This window comes from Grus americana, chromosome 26 (assembly GCF_028858705.1).
Source record: "Grus americana isolate bGruAme1 chromosome 26, bGruAme1.mat, whole genome shotgun sequence".
NCBI classification, from domain to species: domain Eukaryota; kingdom Metazoa; phylum Chordata; class Aves; order Gruiformes; family Gruidae; genus Grus; species Grus americana.
The window spans coordinates 1,491,843-1,506,168 of NC_072877.1; the positions used below are offsets into that span (position 1 = coordinate 1,491,843).

The 14,326-nt window shown below is 42.3% G+C and overlaps 1 protein-coding gene across 5 annotated transcripts in view; it reads left to right on the forward strand.

Moving 5' to 3' along the window:
* LRRTM4 (leucine rich repeat transmembrane neuronal 4) overlaps positions 1 to 4,323 on the forward strand; it is a 370,731-nt gene extending 366,408 nt beyond the window's left edge. For 2 of the 5 annotated variants that reach the window (XM_054804770.1, XM_054804772.1), the window contains 2 exons: positions 2,619 to 3,217; positions 4,274 to 4,323. In XM_054804770.1, the coding sequence (XP_054660745.1) occupies positions 2,619 to 2,840 (222 nt within the window). In that variant the 3' untranslated portion in view covers positions 2,841 to 3,217; positions 4,274 to 4,323. Of the gene's footprint in view, positions 1 to 2,618; positions 3,974 to 4,273 lie in introns of those variants that run through there. The other 3 variants (XM_054804773.1, XM_054804774.1, XM_054804775.1) reach the window with 3 other exon arrangements.
* The last annotated feature ends 10,003 nt before the right edge of the window (positions 4,324 to 14,326 follow it).

Below are 14,326 nucleotides of genomic sequence, written 5' to 3' on the forward strand. Positions count from 1 at the left end.
AGGTCACATCTCTCAGTATCTCAGACAGTAGTTCCATAGCAGTAATGAAACAAAAAAGAAGTTACTTCAGAATCCGGAGCAAAAATAGTTACGAAATTAATTTTCAACAACTTAGATGTTCTTAAACACGTTTTATTGATCTCTGAATCAGAATAAAATATGATAGTATCAGCTTTGTTCAGAGTGAACAATGTCATCGGTATTTTCCATCCTTTTTACTTGCATCAAACTGGGTGGGGGTACAATCGTGCCAATTATTGTGGACTCATGTTTCATGTACAGTCATTTCACTGTAAATGAAAACTGATCCCTCGTGTCTTTCTGAAAATGCACCGTTATGTTTCAGGGAAGAAAAGGGCACTGCATGGTGTGGGGACAGTCCTCTGGAGGCTTTCATTTTGATCAGGAGGGTTCTGGTTTGAATTATTCCTATGGTTGTTACCGCGATTCTAGAGGCATCGCAAGAACTAACTTGGGGAATGGGACAGGACTTCATTCACTGAATTTCTTCATTCAGTCTTTACTGGAGGTGCCTCAAGGGTATGTGCTTCTTTACAGGCTTCTGACGTGATTTTTTTTATTTTTTATTTTTAATTTCCCTTGATGGGATCTAGGACTCCAAAGAGAGCGCTGAAGAATAATACGAGGGCCAGGCCTGAGAACAGGGAGGTGCAAATCCGTTGCTGGGTTTCATTATCCTAGAAACTCTTTCTACAAATTAACCTGCAACTCCTTAATCTCGTGGGTTGCCTGATACACCTATTTTATTTTATTTTTTATGGTGATAAAGAATATCCACCACTCCTCCACCCACATGACACAGCGACCCTTTCTAATACGATTTCAGATGTACGCAAACCTGACTTTCAGGTGAAAACAAACGAAAGATTCTATAAAACTACGGAAAGAGTTGAAAAGGAAGCGTGTTTATCCACCGTTTAGGGATGGCGTTGAGATCCTGATCCTTTTGACTCCTGTTTGGAGAAGGGGAGAAAACAAGCAAACAGTGCTGCACGCAGGACTCGGGTGGTTAATGTACTGCGTATTATTGCTGTAAAGCCGGGACCTCAATCTCTCAACTCTCCAGAACACAAACAGTCCTTGGCTTTTATAGAATCATAAAGAGCTGCCTTAAAGGCTGAGGACAAGTTCAAGCCCTGATACAAATTGGCAGAGATGTTACTGTATACAAAGGGAGTTTTCGTTTCTTGTATGATGGCTGAATTTGATCCACAAGTGAACACAGTTGTCCCATCATATTCTACTGAGCAGCTTGTCTTCTGCATTCTTGCCATTCAACTGTCACGTAAAATGACGTTTTCAGCTGAATTCCAGCTAGTGGAAGAGCTTTGGCATCTCTCCAGCGTTCTGCAGAGAAGCAGGGGGAGGAATCTAACTGCCGAGGAGATGCAAATGCAACAGGAACTCTAACCCTGCAAAACTTCTAATTAGTCTTAATGCCTTTGCTTTTTTCTTACCTTTTTGAATGAAGCGTGCTGTGCAATGGAGATTTGTGGTAAATTAGCTCTGTAGTCTTCACTTCAAGTTCGGTGTGGAAAATAAAAGGGCATTTGTTACAAGATTGAATTATGTGTAGGATATCTCCAGCTATAATGAGCTCAGGTTCTCTGGCAGTGTTAGAGTAAACTCTTGCCTGAATCTCCTGCAGTGTGTGGTTTTTTCCCTAAGAGCGTATTTCTTTCTACTTGATCAGCTCATCTCTTGCAGATGATAAAATTATCTGCAAAGATTTATATCTGATGTTGTGCCATAAATCATATTTAGTTTGTAGGATTAACATTTGCAAGCATAGAACATTTATGGGGAAAAAAAAGAAGATGGGGGCTGGCAGTTTCTGAGTATTTACATAGAGAGAGATGGGATTCAGGATAGATCTGGCAGACTTTTCAAATACGTGACCATTTTTACACGGTGTGGGTCTGCTCAGCTCCAGCAAGCATCAGTTAAGGCTCTTTGATAGTGTTTCCCTTGGTGAGGTTGTAAGATAAAGAACCCAGGAAATCGTGACCTTGGGCAAGCAGCTTTGTCGCAGAAGAATAAACACGTGTTCCAGCTGTGCGGAACCTGCTGGCAGCCAGGTTTTCCCGTCCTTTCACACGCTCCGGCCGGTCTGAGTTTTGTAGAAGTGCTCAGCCCCTTTCGAGGCGCTGAAGAAGGGCCAGTTGTGAAAAGGTTTATATTAGCAGTAGCTTCCAGTTCACCCTACGTGCTGGATTGTCCAAAAGAGGTCAGAATTCAGCACGTGAGACCACTGTGACATCTGCCCACAAACGTAGTTGCCTAAAGGGACAGTAGCCCCCTCTGACCTGGCTTCAGTACGCGGCAAAGGGCCGGAGCGTCTGTCCTTACGGTGGCCGTAACGTCCATCCACGCTGACTAACACAATGTAAGCACTCCTGGTCAAGAGGGATCCGCGTGTGCCACGGACAGCCTGGAAGCGTCGGAAGGGATGATCTTGGCGCGAGAACTGTGCGATGAATGCGGACGCGCTGAGCACCCAGTGTGTTTCAGGCTGCATTGTGATAGATGCTGTAGAAATGCATGACTGAGCGCGTTATTTATGTGTTTCTCTCTTTTCATCTCTTTCTCTGGTGCAGGTTCCTCACCACATGAAGACTTTACCCTATTACAGTTACGACCAACCAGTGATCGGATACTGCCAAGCTCATAAGCCTCTCCATGTAAATAAGGGGTACGACACCATGTCCCGGGAGCAGGCTGAGACAACCAACCTGGAACTCAGTCGAGACCACAGCTTCATAGCTACAATCGCGCGTTCGGCTGCTCCAGCCATTTACATTGAGAGAATACCAAACTAACGATGGAGGCAACTGCTTCGGGGGGCGGAGTGGGGAGTTCTTTTGCGGGACCTTTCATCTCGGAAGAGACCAGGGCAAGAAACTAAAAATCTACCATTCCAGTTACAAATGTTCCAACACGGACAAGGGGAAGGGGATAAAGCAAACTCCGCAGACTGTGGAAACGCGATCTTGCAGTACACACTGAGAACTTCAGGATTTTCTTTGCTTTAAACTTTCAAACAAATTCCTCAATGTAAATATTAAAGAGAGATTGTCAAGTTCTTATTAAAAAAAAAAATAGATTTCACTCTAGCTACATAAAGGGATGGATTAAGAGTTTTGTTTGCATATTTGATTTTTCTACATTGCACGGTTCCAGGGAAGGAGAACCACAGGTAAAACATAAAAGGGGTGGGGAGGGCAAGGGTTCGGGTGGGGTGGGTCAGCCATGTTTCCTTAAGTGTTTATTACTCTTCAAAGATTTGTTTAATATTTTGGTTCTTTTTAAACAGAGAAAGGATAGATATATATTTTCTTTTTTCTTTTGGGGGTTTGGTTTTTGGTTGGGTTTTTCTGTTGGGTTTTTTTGGTTTTTTTGGTTTTTTTTTTAAGTGGTCAAGCGCTAATATTTCAAACTTCAGACAGGGGCATTAAAGCTTATGTTGAACCAAAAGGACATTGGCAATTGATGCAGCAGAAACAAAGAAACTCGGGTGCATGTACATTTAAGACACAGGCTGTACACTATGGAGGGTGCTTTTGATTTTTACTATCTTCATTGTGCTTCATTGTTGACACTATAATTACTTTTCGGGCTCTAAAAAAGGGGAAAACATGCAACGGAGTAACGACTCTCGTATTTACAGTCCAGCGGTGCTTGTTGAGCAAAATTAATGGACGTTTGGGAACCAAAATGGAAGTGATGTGCTTGAAATGGATCAGAAGGAAAATCTTTTAAAGCAAGAGTATTTGGTGAAACTCACTGGCTGACACAATTTCTAAAACACAGGAGAATGTGTAACATTGTTTTTTGTTTTTTTAATTAATTATTATGATCAGTTAGTTTTTGTGTAGTTTTTATCAATAAAATGACAACAACAACAAAAAAAAAAGTGGTGGAAAAAATAAACATATTATTTTGTGGTTGGGACACCACAGCCAAGCTACTGTTTGAATGATTTCTCTGGATGTGTGACACGGTGGCTCAGTGGACTGAGGGAAGAACGCTCTGTCCTGGTTCACCTCTGCCTCGCCTCTCAGAAGGAGCTCAAGGAATTGGTTTGAGCTTTAAAACACCTGAGGCTGAAGAAGCTCAATTTATTTGGCTTGTCTAAGAAAAGGTTAAGAGGTGATTTTATCAGAACACATATATGGGCCTGGGGGAGGGCAAAGAGGGAGAAGCAGCCTTCTTTTTTTTTTTATTAAAGGATTTTTTTTGTTTCTTCTATCAGGATTTTCAGCTGCAAACCCTGAGCTGAAGCTCGACCAATTCAGATTAGAGCACAAAGTATAAGTTTTTAACTGGAGCGTGAATAATACGACAATGGGGTTTAGGACAGAATGAATTCCGTGGTTGTTTCAAGTATGTATATTGGGTGTTTTTATGAGAAACGCGCTTGGCCACAAGGTAAGGGCTTAACGAATTTCTGGAAATGCTGAGTCTTATATCGCATATACGATATTATATTGTCTTCTGTGTTTCTTACTTGAAAAACTTAATGTATTTTTCTCTGAAAGGAGGAATATGTATGGATGTACACATTCTGCGTGCTAGGCAGCTTGCAGGGAAACGTGGACGTACAAAGTCAACTTGATGCATCGAAGGTAACGTATTTAGAATTAAGTGATAGACAGGAAATGAGAAGACAATGGAGTGAAAGGCTCGGTGATGAGTTTACAGCCAGCTCTGTTAGACATCTTGGTATCTGTCAGCTTTAGCAGTGCTACGGACGGAGGGAGAAAGCTGCTTGAAACACTGGTTTCCTTCAAACCGAGTTTCAAACGTTGACCCACACGGGGTCAATGGAAAATGGAACAACTCCCATTGATTCCTGTGGGCTCCGGATCAGCAGTAGAATATATTTCAATAAGCATCAGAAACGTAATGGCATTCCATGCTCCTGAAAGATGAGAACGGTAATGTTTTTATGGTAAGGTTCATTAAAGACAGTTGTATAATTCTGGTTCTGTTTTTAAGAGGGCGGTTATGTATCTGCCAACCTGATAGCAGCAAAACCAGAGAAGGAAATGGCAGGCAGGAATACTTCTTGTCTTTTTATACGGTTTTTTCCTTAACCCCCCCAGCTTCTAGGGTCACGTGAATATTGGAGAATGGCTGTTTATTTTTTTTTTTAATTCTATTTATAATCTTCATCAATGCAGCTTCCGCCCAATGGCTTGGAAAAGCAACTTTGTAACTACCGGAAGGGAAGGTAAAGTTAAACAATTGCCTTTACTCATTTCCTGATTTCAAAAGAACTCCAGTTTTGCGGTGCTTTGGGGGATGTTTGAACTGGCATTACCCTCAGATTACAGATTTTTCTGTGCAATTATTGAGAATTGTGCTGCCCAAAGAGAACAAAATATATACTACTGTGTGCCCAGTCCTGGATGAATTTGTGCTTTTCTGCCTGAAACGTTGCTGCGTTTCTGCTGTTTATACACTGATGCCTATAACTCTTCTTTGTATTCTTGACAATTAAGGAGGTAACGTTCCAAGAGCGATTTGAAGGCATGAAGCTATACCTTACTTAACTGCTAAAGGTCACAAAGAGCTAAATATTTATGCCAGGGATTGCTTGAGATCAAAGCAGAAGTCATTGCAACGTGCACTGAGCTAATGTTGGGTGGCCGTGGCGATCAAAGTAAAAGGGCTCTGTACAAGCCTGTCTGGGGCTCGTGACAGAAATTGAAACTTAAACTACCATGGCTGCAATTCAAGCCAAAGAAATTTGATAAAAAACTTGCTTTTCAACTGTAATGCAAAAAAGCAGAACCGTAATACTTTCAGCTCCAGTCTTGTTAAGAGTTTCGTATCTGGCTTTTGTTTTTAAAGTGTCCGTTCCTGGAATCTTGTGATTATATTACAACTTCAGCTTAAAAATATGCCCAAACTCTTCTTAGGGAAGGTCTTTCTATTCCTCTTCATACAGTTCTTGTGAGGGAAGCGACTGCTCTAAAAGGGAGGATGGAGCGACTCAGGAGATGTCCAGGTAAGACCCATGAAATACAAATTTTCTGCAGTGTCCCTAATGATTCCTCTCCTAGCAAACAGCAAAGAGGGCGTTACCAAAGAGAACTCGTTACTGAATGTGTGCTTGTGATGGCCTGTTTATTGTCAGTGCACGGTGCTGAGTGCCACCGAGCTCCCAAAGCAAGCTCCTGCCTTGCTGTGAGAGCTCACGGTTCTGCAGTATCCAGACAAGCAAGGAAAAAAAAAATCATGCTGACCTTCGGGCTAAAGCTGTTGAACTTTGTGCCGTGCAAAAGACAACAAGCGATGTGACCAAACAACGGGTTCTGGAAGACTTTGGGAAAAATTGACTGCTGCCTGTCTCTCTAGCTAGTAATTGTCTTGCAGATGTCAGTAGGGCACTGAAATTATACTGTCCTGATAATGCTGTGGGTAGGATCTGCAACCAAGGAAAAAGAGCCTGTAAAAGCAGTCTGCCGCTCAGAATTATTTCCAAGGCTGGCAATATTTTGCTCTGAGATTTAGAAATCTTTTGGAATAAGCTGCCCTTTTCTGTAATGAATTGAAAGTGTTCTGAAGATTGATAAACACAATTTTATCTTGACTCCCCATTGGAAAAAGTCCCTGAAGGAATTTGGCACATTTGTACATGGGAAATCTAGTGCTTTTATAGATATTTTTAAGCTGCATGAAGATTTAAGGCTCTAATGTACTACATATTGAAGGTTATTAATTTTTAGGTGGTTCTCGCAATTGGGCTCCTTTAAATGTCACTAGTCACTTTTCTAAACCTATGTAAAGGAAAAGGGGTTTGATAGGGCTCTAAGTCCATCAAGCTGGAACTTGCCTTAAATTAAGAAAAAGAAATTACCTGTCTGATATTATTGCCCATGCACAAGCATTGGAATGCCTCCCTCGTAACAGTAAGAGCAATAAAGACGACTGACAGATTTTGTTGAGTTTGGGCTTGTTAGAGAGCAAGAATTAAAATCCCTCCTTGTTCTCCAGAAAATGGGGAAAGACAGATTCCAGGGACGCACGACATGTTCCCCAGGGCCCTGCGAGAGAGGGAGTCCTGCTCATCCCTGGAAAGATGAGATTTGATTAACATTATTTTAGCAAGTGTAATTATCAATGGCAAATAAGAATAAAGCAGCTCTTCCCTTAAAAATACAGCCAACCTAACTCCACGCTGGTAAAAGAGTTAAGCAGAAAGACGTAAGTAAATAGGTCCATTGCAGAATAAGGAAACCCCGAACCACAGAAGTTTTGGGTCCTAGGTGGAGTGGCAGTTCCAAATATTCCTTCATTTGTTTCCCGTGCAGTTATTTCACTAGTACTTAATGCCCATTATTTGCTTTGATGCCCTGGTGGCTGGCATTTTAATAATATGTAGGCAGCTTAAAGTAAATTAGTCTACAGAAGAGAATTATATCAGTCATTACTGGAGTCCAGGGATACATTACACCTTTGTCATTACTATGCTAAGGCATATTCTAGTATGGCAAAACTAAAACTGCGTTTGAGGCAAGCAGATCCCAGGGTTCTCTCCCACAACGTTGCTGCCAAGCAGCCCTCCAGTGCTAGCTCAGCGCTTCTGAGGGCTTCAGCGAACTGCAGAGATGGATGTGAGCATGATCTGCTAGCTTCGAAGGCATGATGAGCTTCAGTGGCTTTAAGGTCCATCACCCTAGGCGATCGTTTAGGTGACTTTAAAAATTAAGCGAGCAATATATATATAATTTCTTGTTTATTTTTGTTGTATGGTTGAACTCCAGGTAAGACAAGTTTTCTAAATAGCTCCAAAGAGGCTGCTAAACGCGTTTGTGCTGCTTTTAGTAATTTTTTGTATTTTTTTTCTCTAGGAAGTATACAAAATTGGGCAGAAAAGGAGGAGAGTCATTCCAAACTCAGTAGCAGCTAAAACATTGCGCATCTGCAAGGCAGCCTTGAGTAACTCAGGAGTTACTGCCTCTCATGGAGGCAAGATGCAGATGATCAGCTGCCACCTGGCCAGGTAGTAGATCTTATTCCTCTTGCATTCCTGTGGACACTGTGGAGAAAGGCCTTGTCGTCGGTGAAGCAATGGCCTTTGAGACACCTCTTGGCATTAGGGACTGCAGGAGCTCCAGGGAGACCTGACTCTGCTATTGCTGCTGCTCCAGGTGTTTCTGACTCTGCTATTGCTTTTCTACACGACCTTGAGAATACCACTTTTCTTTTTTTCTTTCCTCCTAGCTGTTAGTGTGTCTCGTTTAAATCATGAACTTTTTTGGATAGAGCCTGCATCTTACACCCAGCATTTTGCACCAGGGCAGCCTTGCTCTCAGTGACAACTGTTGGTGCAAGAGAAACAGATAATAAAGTCAGGAGAGCCCTCTGTGCCTTCACCCTTCCCTGCCACCCCCCCAGTGATATTTTGCTTATTAAAAAGGCAAGCAAAATCAATTTGATAACGCAAAAACTATGGTAGCTCGTGACTTTCAATCAGTGCTTTGGACTCCCCAGTGATCTGAAGCACTCTCATTTGCTAAAAGTGTGTTCTCAGAACAGCAGGAATGAGGGGATCTTGATGGGCTGATGAAGAAGGAAAAAGAAAGCATTTTCCTCCAAAGTCCTCCAGGGATTTAATGTTGAAAAAGAGAGCAGGGTAGCATATACAGTGATGTTAGTCTTCTGCTGGGGGAAAAAAAAAAAAAAGTATGTCCCAACAGTTTAGAGCAAAATACGTCTTAAGTCACCATCTCATGACTTGCTTGTTTATTCAGGCTGAATTTTCAGGGAAAGATTGAACTTGACTGCATTTGGACATTTCATTCACTGAAAGCAAGAGAGCTGGCCAAATTAAATCGTAGATTAGTAGGAAAATGTGGGTTGGAAAGGTCCTCTGGAGGTCATCTAGATCAGCTTCCTGCTGAACACAGAGTTACCTTCACAGTTGAATCAGGTTGCTCACAGCCTGCCTTTTCTGGCTGCCTGGCGCCTTACATGAGAAATTCCTGTGGTTGCAGTGACCACGGGATCACAGGTTGGGTGAGCTGTGCTGGTCTGCCCTGTGCAGGACGTTAGACCAGCTGAGCACAGTAGCACTTTCTGGTCTTAAAACCTTGGGATCTGTGATTTCCTCTAGATGTATGGGTACCTAAAGGACATTTTTGAGGCTATGGCAGACACAAAGAAAGTTTGGCTGATTTAGGCATATTTCTCATGTGTTCTCTGAAGCTAGGCAAGCTGGAAGATCGAGCATCTAAGAGATGTAATAAGAAAATGAATCAGACCTTGTTTGAGTTAATATTTGTGTTTACCCTGCACATGGTCCCAGTCCTGGATCCAAGATCCATAGTCCTAGCTCCTATAAAGAATGTAAGGAGAAGGTAATCTTTGCCTGAAGAACTTTTTAACTGAGGATCGGAGGGAAAGCAGATGGATGCAGATGTACAAAAGAGCACATGAACAGAATATTGGCTGCAAGAAGTGTTGGAAATAGGAGTGTTTGGTAGTTAGTGGTTAGTTAAAAAGAAAACAGCCAGCCCCAAAGCACTCCAAGCAATGTCAGGGTGCTTTTTTCCTCTTAAACTCAGGAGGAGGAGACTGTAGATCATGCATGTTTATGGGGAACTCCTCCAAAGCTTCAGGCAAGGCACGGCAGGCAGAACACACATGCTTGGCTGATAATAAGAACAGAGACTAGCATCAGCGAATAATCAGAGGCAAAGCTTATATTTCATGCTGCTACACCCCAAGTGCGAGGCCAGATTCCTCTTTAAATTCCTTGCACTGGGCGAAGGAACAAAGGTTTCTATAGACTGTAGTTGATCGTACGTAGGTTGTAATTTATAAACAGCGTACTCAAACATTGCAGTATTTGCAATGTATTTATATCATATTATGTAAGATAAATTGTTGGCAAACATTCATAAAGTATTTATCGGACATGCCACTGTTTGTTCAATGATTTATAAATCAATGCTGTAAAGTGTAAAGTGGTGGTAGAGTTTCAGATAAATTATTTGCAAAATATTTGCTGTGCATCAATAATTCTGATATTAATTAGTTTACAGTTTACCTGCAAGTGCTTTGGGAGTGATTTAGAGTTCACTTTCTCACTAGCCCAAGTCACAAAGGGCTTGCAGGCTGGCTGAGGGTATGTGCCAGACCTGGTGGTTGTTCACATTCGTAGTTCAGTCTAGGACTGAATCTGTCCCTGTTTTGTGCATCTTCATTGAAAACCCCTTGTAGCAGGGTTTGGGAACCACAGCGATGGAAGTAACCAGAGGTGCCGGGGAAGACAGGACAACCCTGAGTGCCTTCATCAACAATTAGCTCACGTTTAGCAGCAGTGACCAGTCCAGTCTCTGCCGTAAGCTTTTCTGTGTTTCCAGTTGAACCCACATTCTCCACCTTCTAAATAGAGACCACGTCTTCCTCTTTTTATCATCCCTTGGTTGTCAGTCTGTTCTGTTCCATACAAACCAACTTCTTAGAAACGTTGAAGTGAGGCATTTCTCATTGTTTGGCTAGTGTTTGAGACCTTAAAGATTTAAAAGTATTCTGGTGCTTTTCACTCAGGGGAAAAAAAACCCCAAACAACAGAAATCGTAACAGAAACTGAGATTCCCACTTTGCTACAAGATCCTAATAGCCAGGATGACTTCTTTATCCCCTCCTCTACTTTCTCTGCAAAGCATTAAATGACTCAGAAAAGTTGGAAACACTTGGGTGAAACCCTCAAGGTTAAAATAACAGAGGTACTAAGCCTTTTGAAAAACACAGAGTTTTTATAAGCCTGTCCTGTGCTTTCCAGAGCACCTTACAGGTCTTAGAAAATGTTCTTTAGAAACGGTGGATTATTAATATGTGTTCGAAAGAAAGTCTGCAGTTACTTGTTGCCGTAGGAAAGAGTTTCCATGCTGATTAAGCAAGCCCCACATTTGCAGCAGCTGGAAGATAAGACGCAGCTGAGGGAGGGCTGGGTGAGTTGTGGTGGTTGGATCCCTCCACCTGAAGGGCGTTACGTGCTCCTTGCTCTGCTTGGGGGTGGTGGTGGCTGCACGCTCATTCAGTTCCTCTGTGGGGCTTTGTAAGAGCAGATCTCAGCAATGGACTTCCTTCCACGCGCTTAGAAGTAAGTAGCTAAAGCATGTAACTCTTAAAATACACCAAAATAAGGAGGTCGTAGTCTTTGAAGAACTGAAATTGCACCTGTTGAGATGCAAGTGCATGCTAGTTTATCTATGCAAATAAGTTTTGAAGCAGTGCTTGAAATTCATTCTGGTCCAGTAAATCTGCGTGTAGTTGTCTTTTTGCTTAAAACTTATTGAGGTTGAAAATGTAGTTGGTTTTAGAACTGTAGAAATTTAAATAACTTGTACTAATAGAGTGTTTGTAAAGTGTGCATTCCTATCTCCTTATGTTCTTGTTTACCTAGATAAAACAGCCTTCTTAAGGTATAAGAAGCTATTCTTAAATAAGTGTGGAGTTAGCTTTTTTTGATGTGAGGTGGTAGAAATATTTACATGTGTGTTAATGCCCTAGCAAAGATAGATAAATAGACTAAAACATATTAACTGCTATCAACAAGGGCATACTAGAGTATGTAGCTACGTACCTAGACAGTCTAGTATCTTTTGGTTGATGGCAGTTAATTGATACGTTTTATTCGCATTCAATAAAGTTTTTGGTGAATAATTGCAGCACACTGAAATGCCTCTGAGTAAAGGCATCCTAATTGCACTCTCTTGGGAAATTTCAGGTAGGATTTGTGTTGCTCTGTTTTGCTCAGATTTTCCCGTTGAAAATAGACTTCTGGAGAACAGCTCCGCAGAGGTAAAACTGCGTTTAAGCTAAATGGGGCTATCTAAATGCATTACAGCTTAATGTGCTTGCACTTCCTCAGCTACGTTACTACTAAGAGCAACCTTTAGGCATCTGAATGAAGTGGGTATAGCAACATGCGAGACTCGGGTGATTGCTGTGCGTTATCAGGCTCCTGCTGGCAATAACCATCAAAAGAAAATGTTGAGTGATAGCCCTGGATAGCATGCCCGGGAAATGTCAGGTATTTCAGGCGAGGAAAATTAGTTTGAAATCTGGATGCAGTAACAGGTAAAGCTTCAGGGAGCACCGCAGGGAGCCATCGCTTCATTGTGAGCATCCCCGGCCTCTCCTCAGGTCTTAGATTATTAGTATAATACATTTGGGCTTATGGATGGAAAGGCAGTGAATTTGTCTTGTCCGAGAGCTTTTGACAGACGTTGTGTGGCACGCCTGGCTTTGCTCTCGTGTCGTGCCTGGTGTCCTTTAGACGATAAGCTTGTCCGGGCAAGGCCTGGCTGTTTTAGCTGATGGTTTTGGTGGAGCGCTGTGCGTGCTGTCAGACCTGGGTAAATAATGTAAATGACAGACGGTTCAGACAGGTTGATAGAGATGTGGATGAACTAGTAGAAGTCTGTACTGTGGTGTCTGAAAGTTCAGAGTTAAATTACCTGACGGACGTGATAGAAAGGGATGCTTGTTAAAGCTGCACAGAATATAGTTGGGGCGAACTTCTTGTTAAGGTTTCGGTTGCGCAGTTCTAGAGACCTTGCATTCAGATCTGCTGTGCACAGTAAATTTCCCTCGGTATCCACTTAATAAGTGCATGAAAATACACGCGCAGGCCTGAGCTTAGCACCAAGATGTGGCGTGCATCAGCTTATTACATCCGTTACGGAGAGGAAAGCTGAGCAAGGGCTAACTGCAATGCTCTGCTGGTGCCCTAGAGGAAACCTCTTACTGGCTCCACGTTGAGAGGACCTTTACACAGGTTGTATTTGGGGAGTAGAGTCAGAGGAGGGATGTGAGATTTCGCCCCAGCAGGAACCTTATGTGGTGCTTCTGCTCCTCTTTTATGTGCAACGTTGCTTTTAGGTAGCAGGCAAGGCAGAGCTTGCTGTGCTGGGCAGGAGGCGTCTGTGTAAATGCAAAGTCTGATTTTCAGCAGCTGTTTTACTGGCCAGGTGAGTAAACTCCTGCTGCAGAGATCAGGTGTTTCATATGAGCCTTCCACAGCTGCGTGTGATTCCACAGGTAACAAGGCAGTGAGCAAGGGGTCCCGAAACTTAATCATATCAATCTTTACCGGTGGCTAAACCCACTCTCTTATTAATAGCTGTGATGGATTACGTAATGGGACAAGGTAGAAGACAACTGTGATCCGTGCTATTAGGTAAACTGCTTCATCTTACTCTCCCCCTTTGTCTTCTATAGACCGAATCCATCAAGTCCGTAAGTGCTTTTACCTCTGAGTTCTGCTTTTGGGGCTGCCTCTTCAGCACTCTGTGCCTCGGTTTCCCTTGTGCGGCTGCCTGCCTCAATGAAATCGCTGTGGAAAACAGCAGCAGCTTTTACCTCTTGTTTGCGTTAACAGAGCACGCAGAATTTTAGCGTATTTTCAGCACTAGTCTTGGTCTCAAACCACGTGCAGAAAAGCCTTTAAGAAGTGCTGATCGGTGATACCAGTGGGTGGAGATTGTCTTTAAATTCAAACACTTCACACTTTAATATACTGAGCGCGCTGTTCAGGGGCTCCCCAGTCTCAGGGAGCTCGTGAGCAGCTGGGGTGTCACGCGTCCCCGCTGGCACCGGCACCCCCAGGAGAGCTTGCGAGCCCCTCGCCCTGGCTCTCTGGTCTGTATTTGTCCTGGCTCTCCTGAATCTCTGCTGTCTAATGATTTGGGGGTTGGCAGGGAAGCCTGACACGCTGGCTATGAATATTTATATTGAAATATTAGTGGTTGTTTTAGTGTAAATAACACCAGCGCTGTTGAATTCTTCCCAGCAAAAGCATCTGTATTCCTGTTAAGATATGTAAATATTATAAAAGCCTTTTAGACCGCAATAGGGTAAGCTGACTACTTATCTGTGAAGATTATTTGATAGTTGTTTATACCAAATTTTCTTGATGTATTCTCTGAAGCAATTGATTTTTTGGCCATAGTAGGAGTGATGTTACTAAATTAAAAAGGCTGCTGGCCTAATGTGAAAATCTTTGAACTTGCAGGATGGGAAGTTTTGGAAAAGAGAACAAGTCCTTTTTGAACAAAGAAAAGAAAAAATGTTGATTTTTTTTTTTTTTTTTAGGGAGAAGTGGAGCATGATGAATGTCAGCTTTTAAAAACCATAAAGATCACCCTGTCAATTAAGAAAAATAATTAGTTTTTTGCTTTTGTATAGATTAAGCTGCAATATTTTCATTTTCGTGCATGGAATTGAAGGTTTCAGTAGAGGTTTCAACCTTTTAAAAGGCATCAATATTTCAGAAGCACAAGAA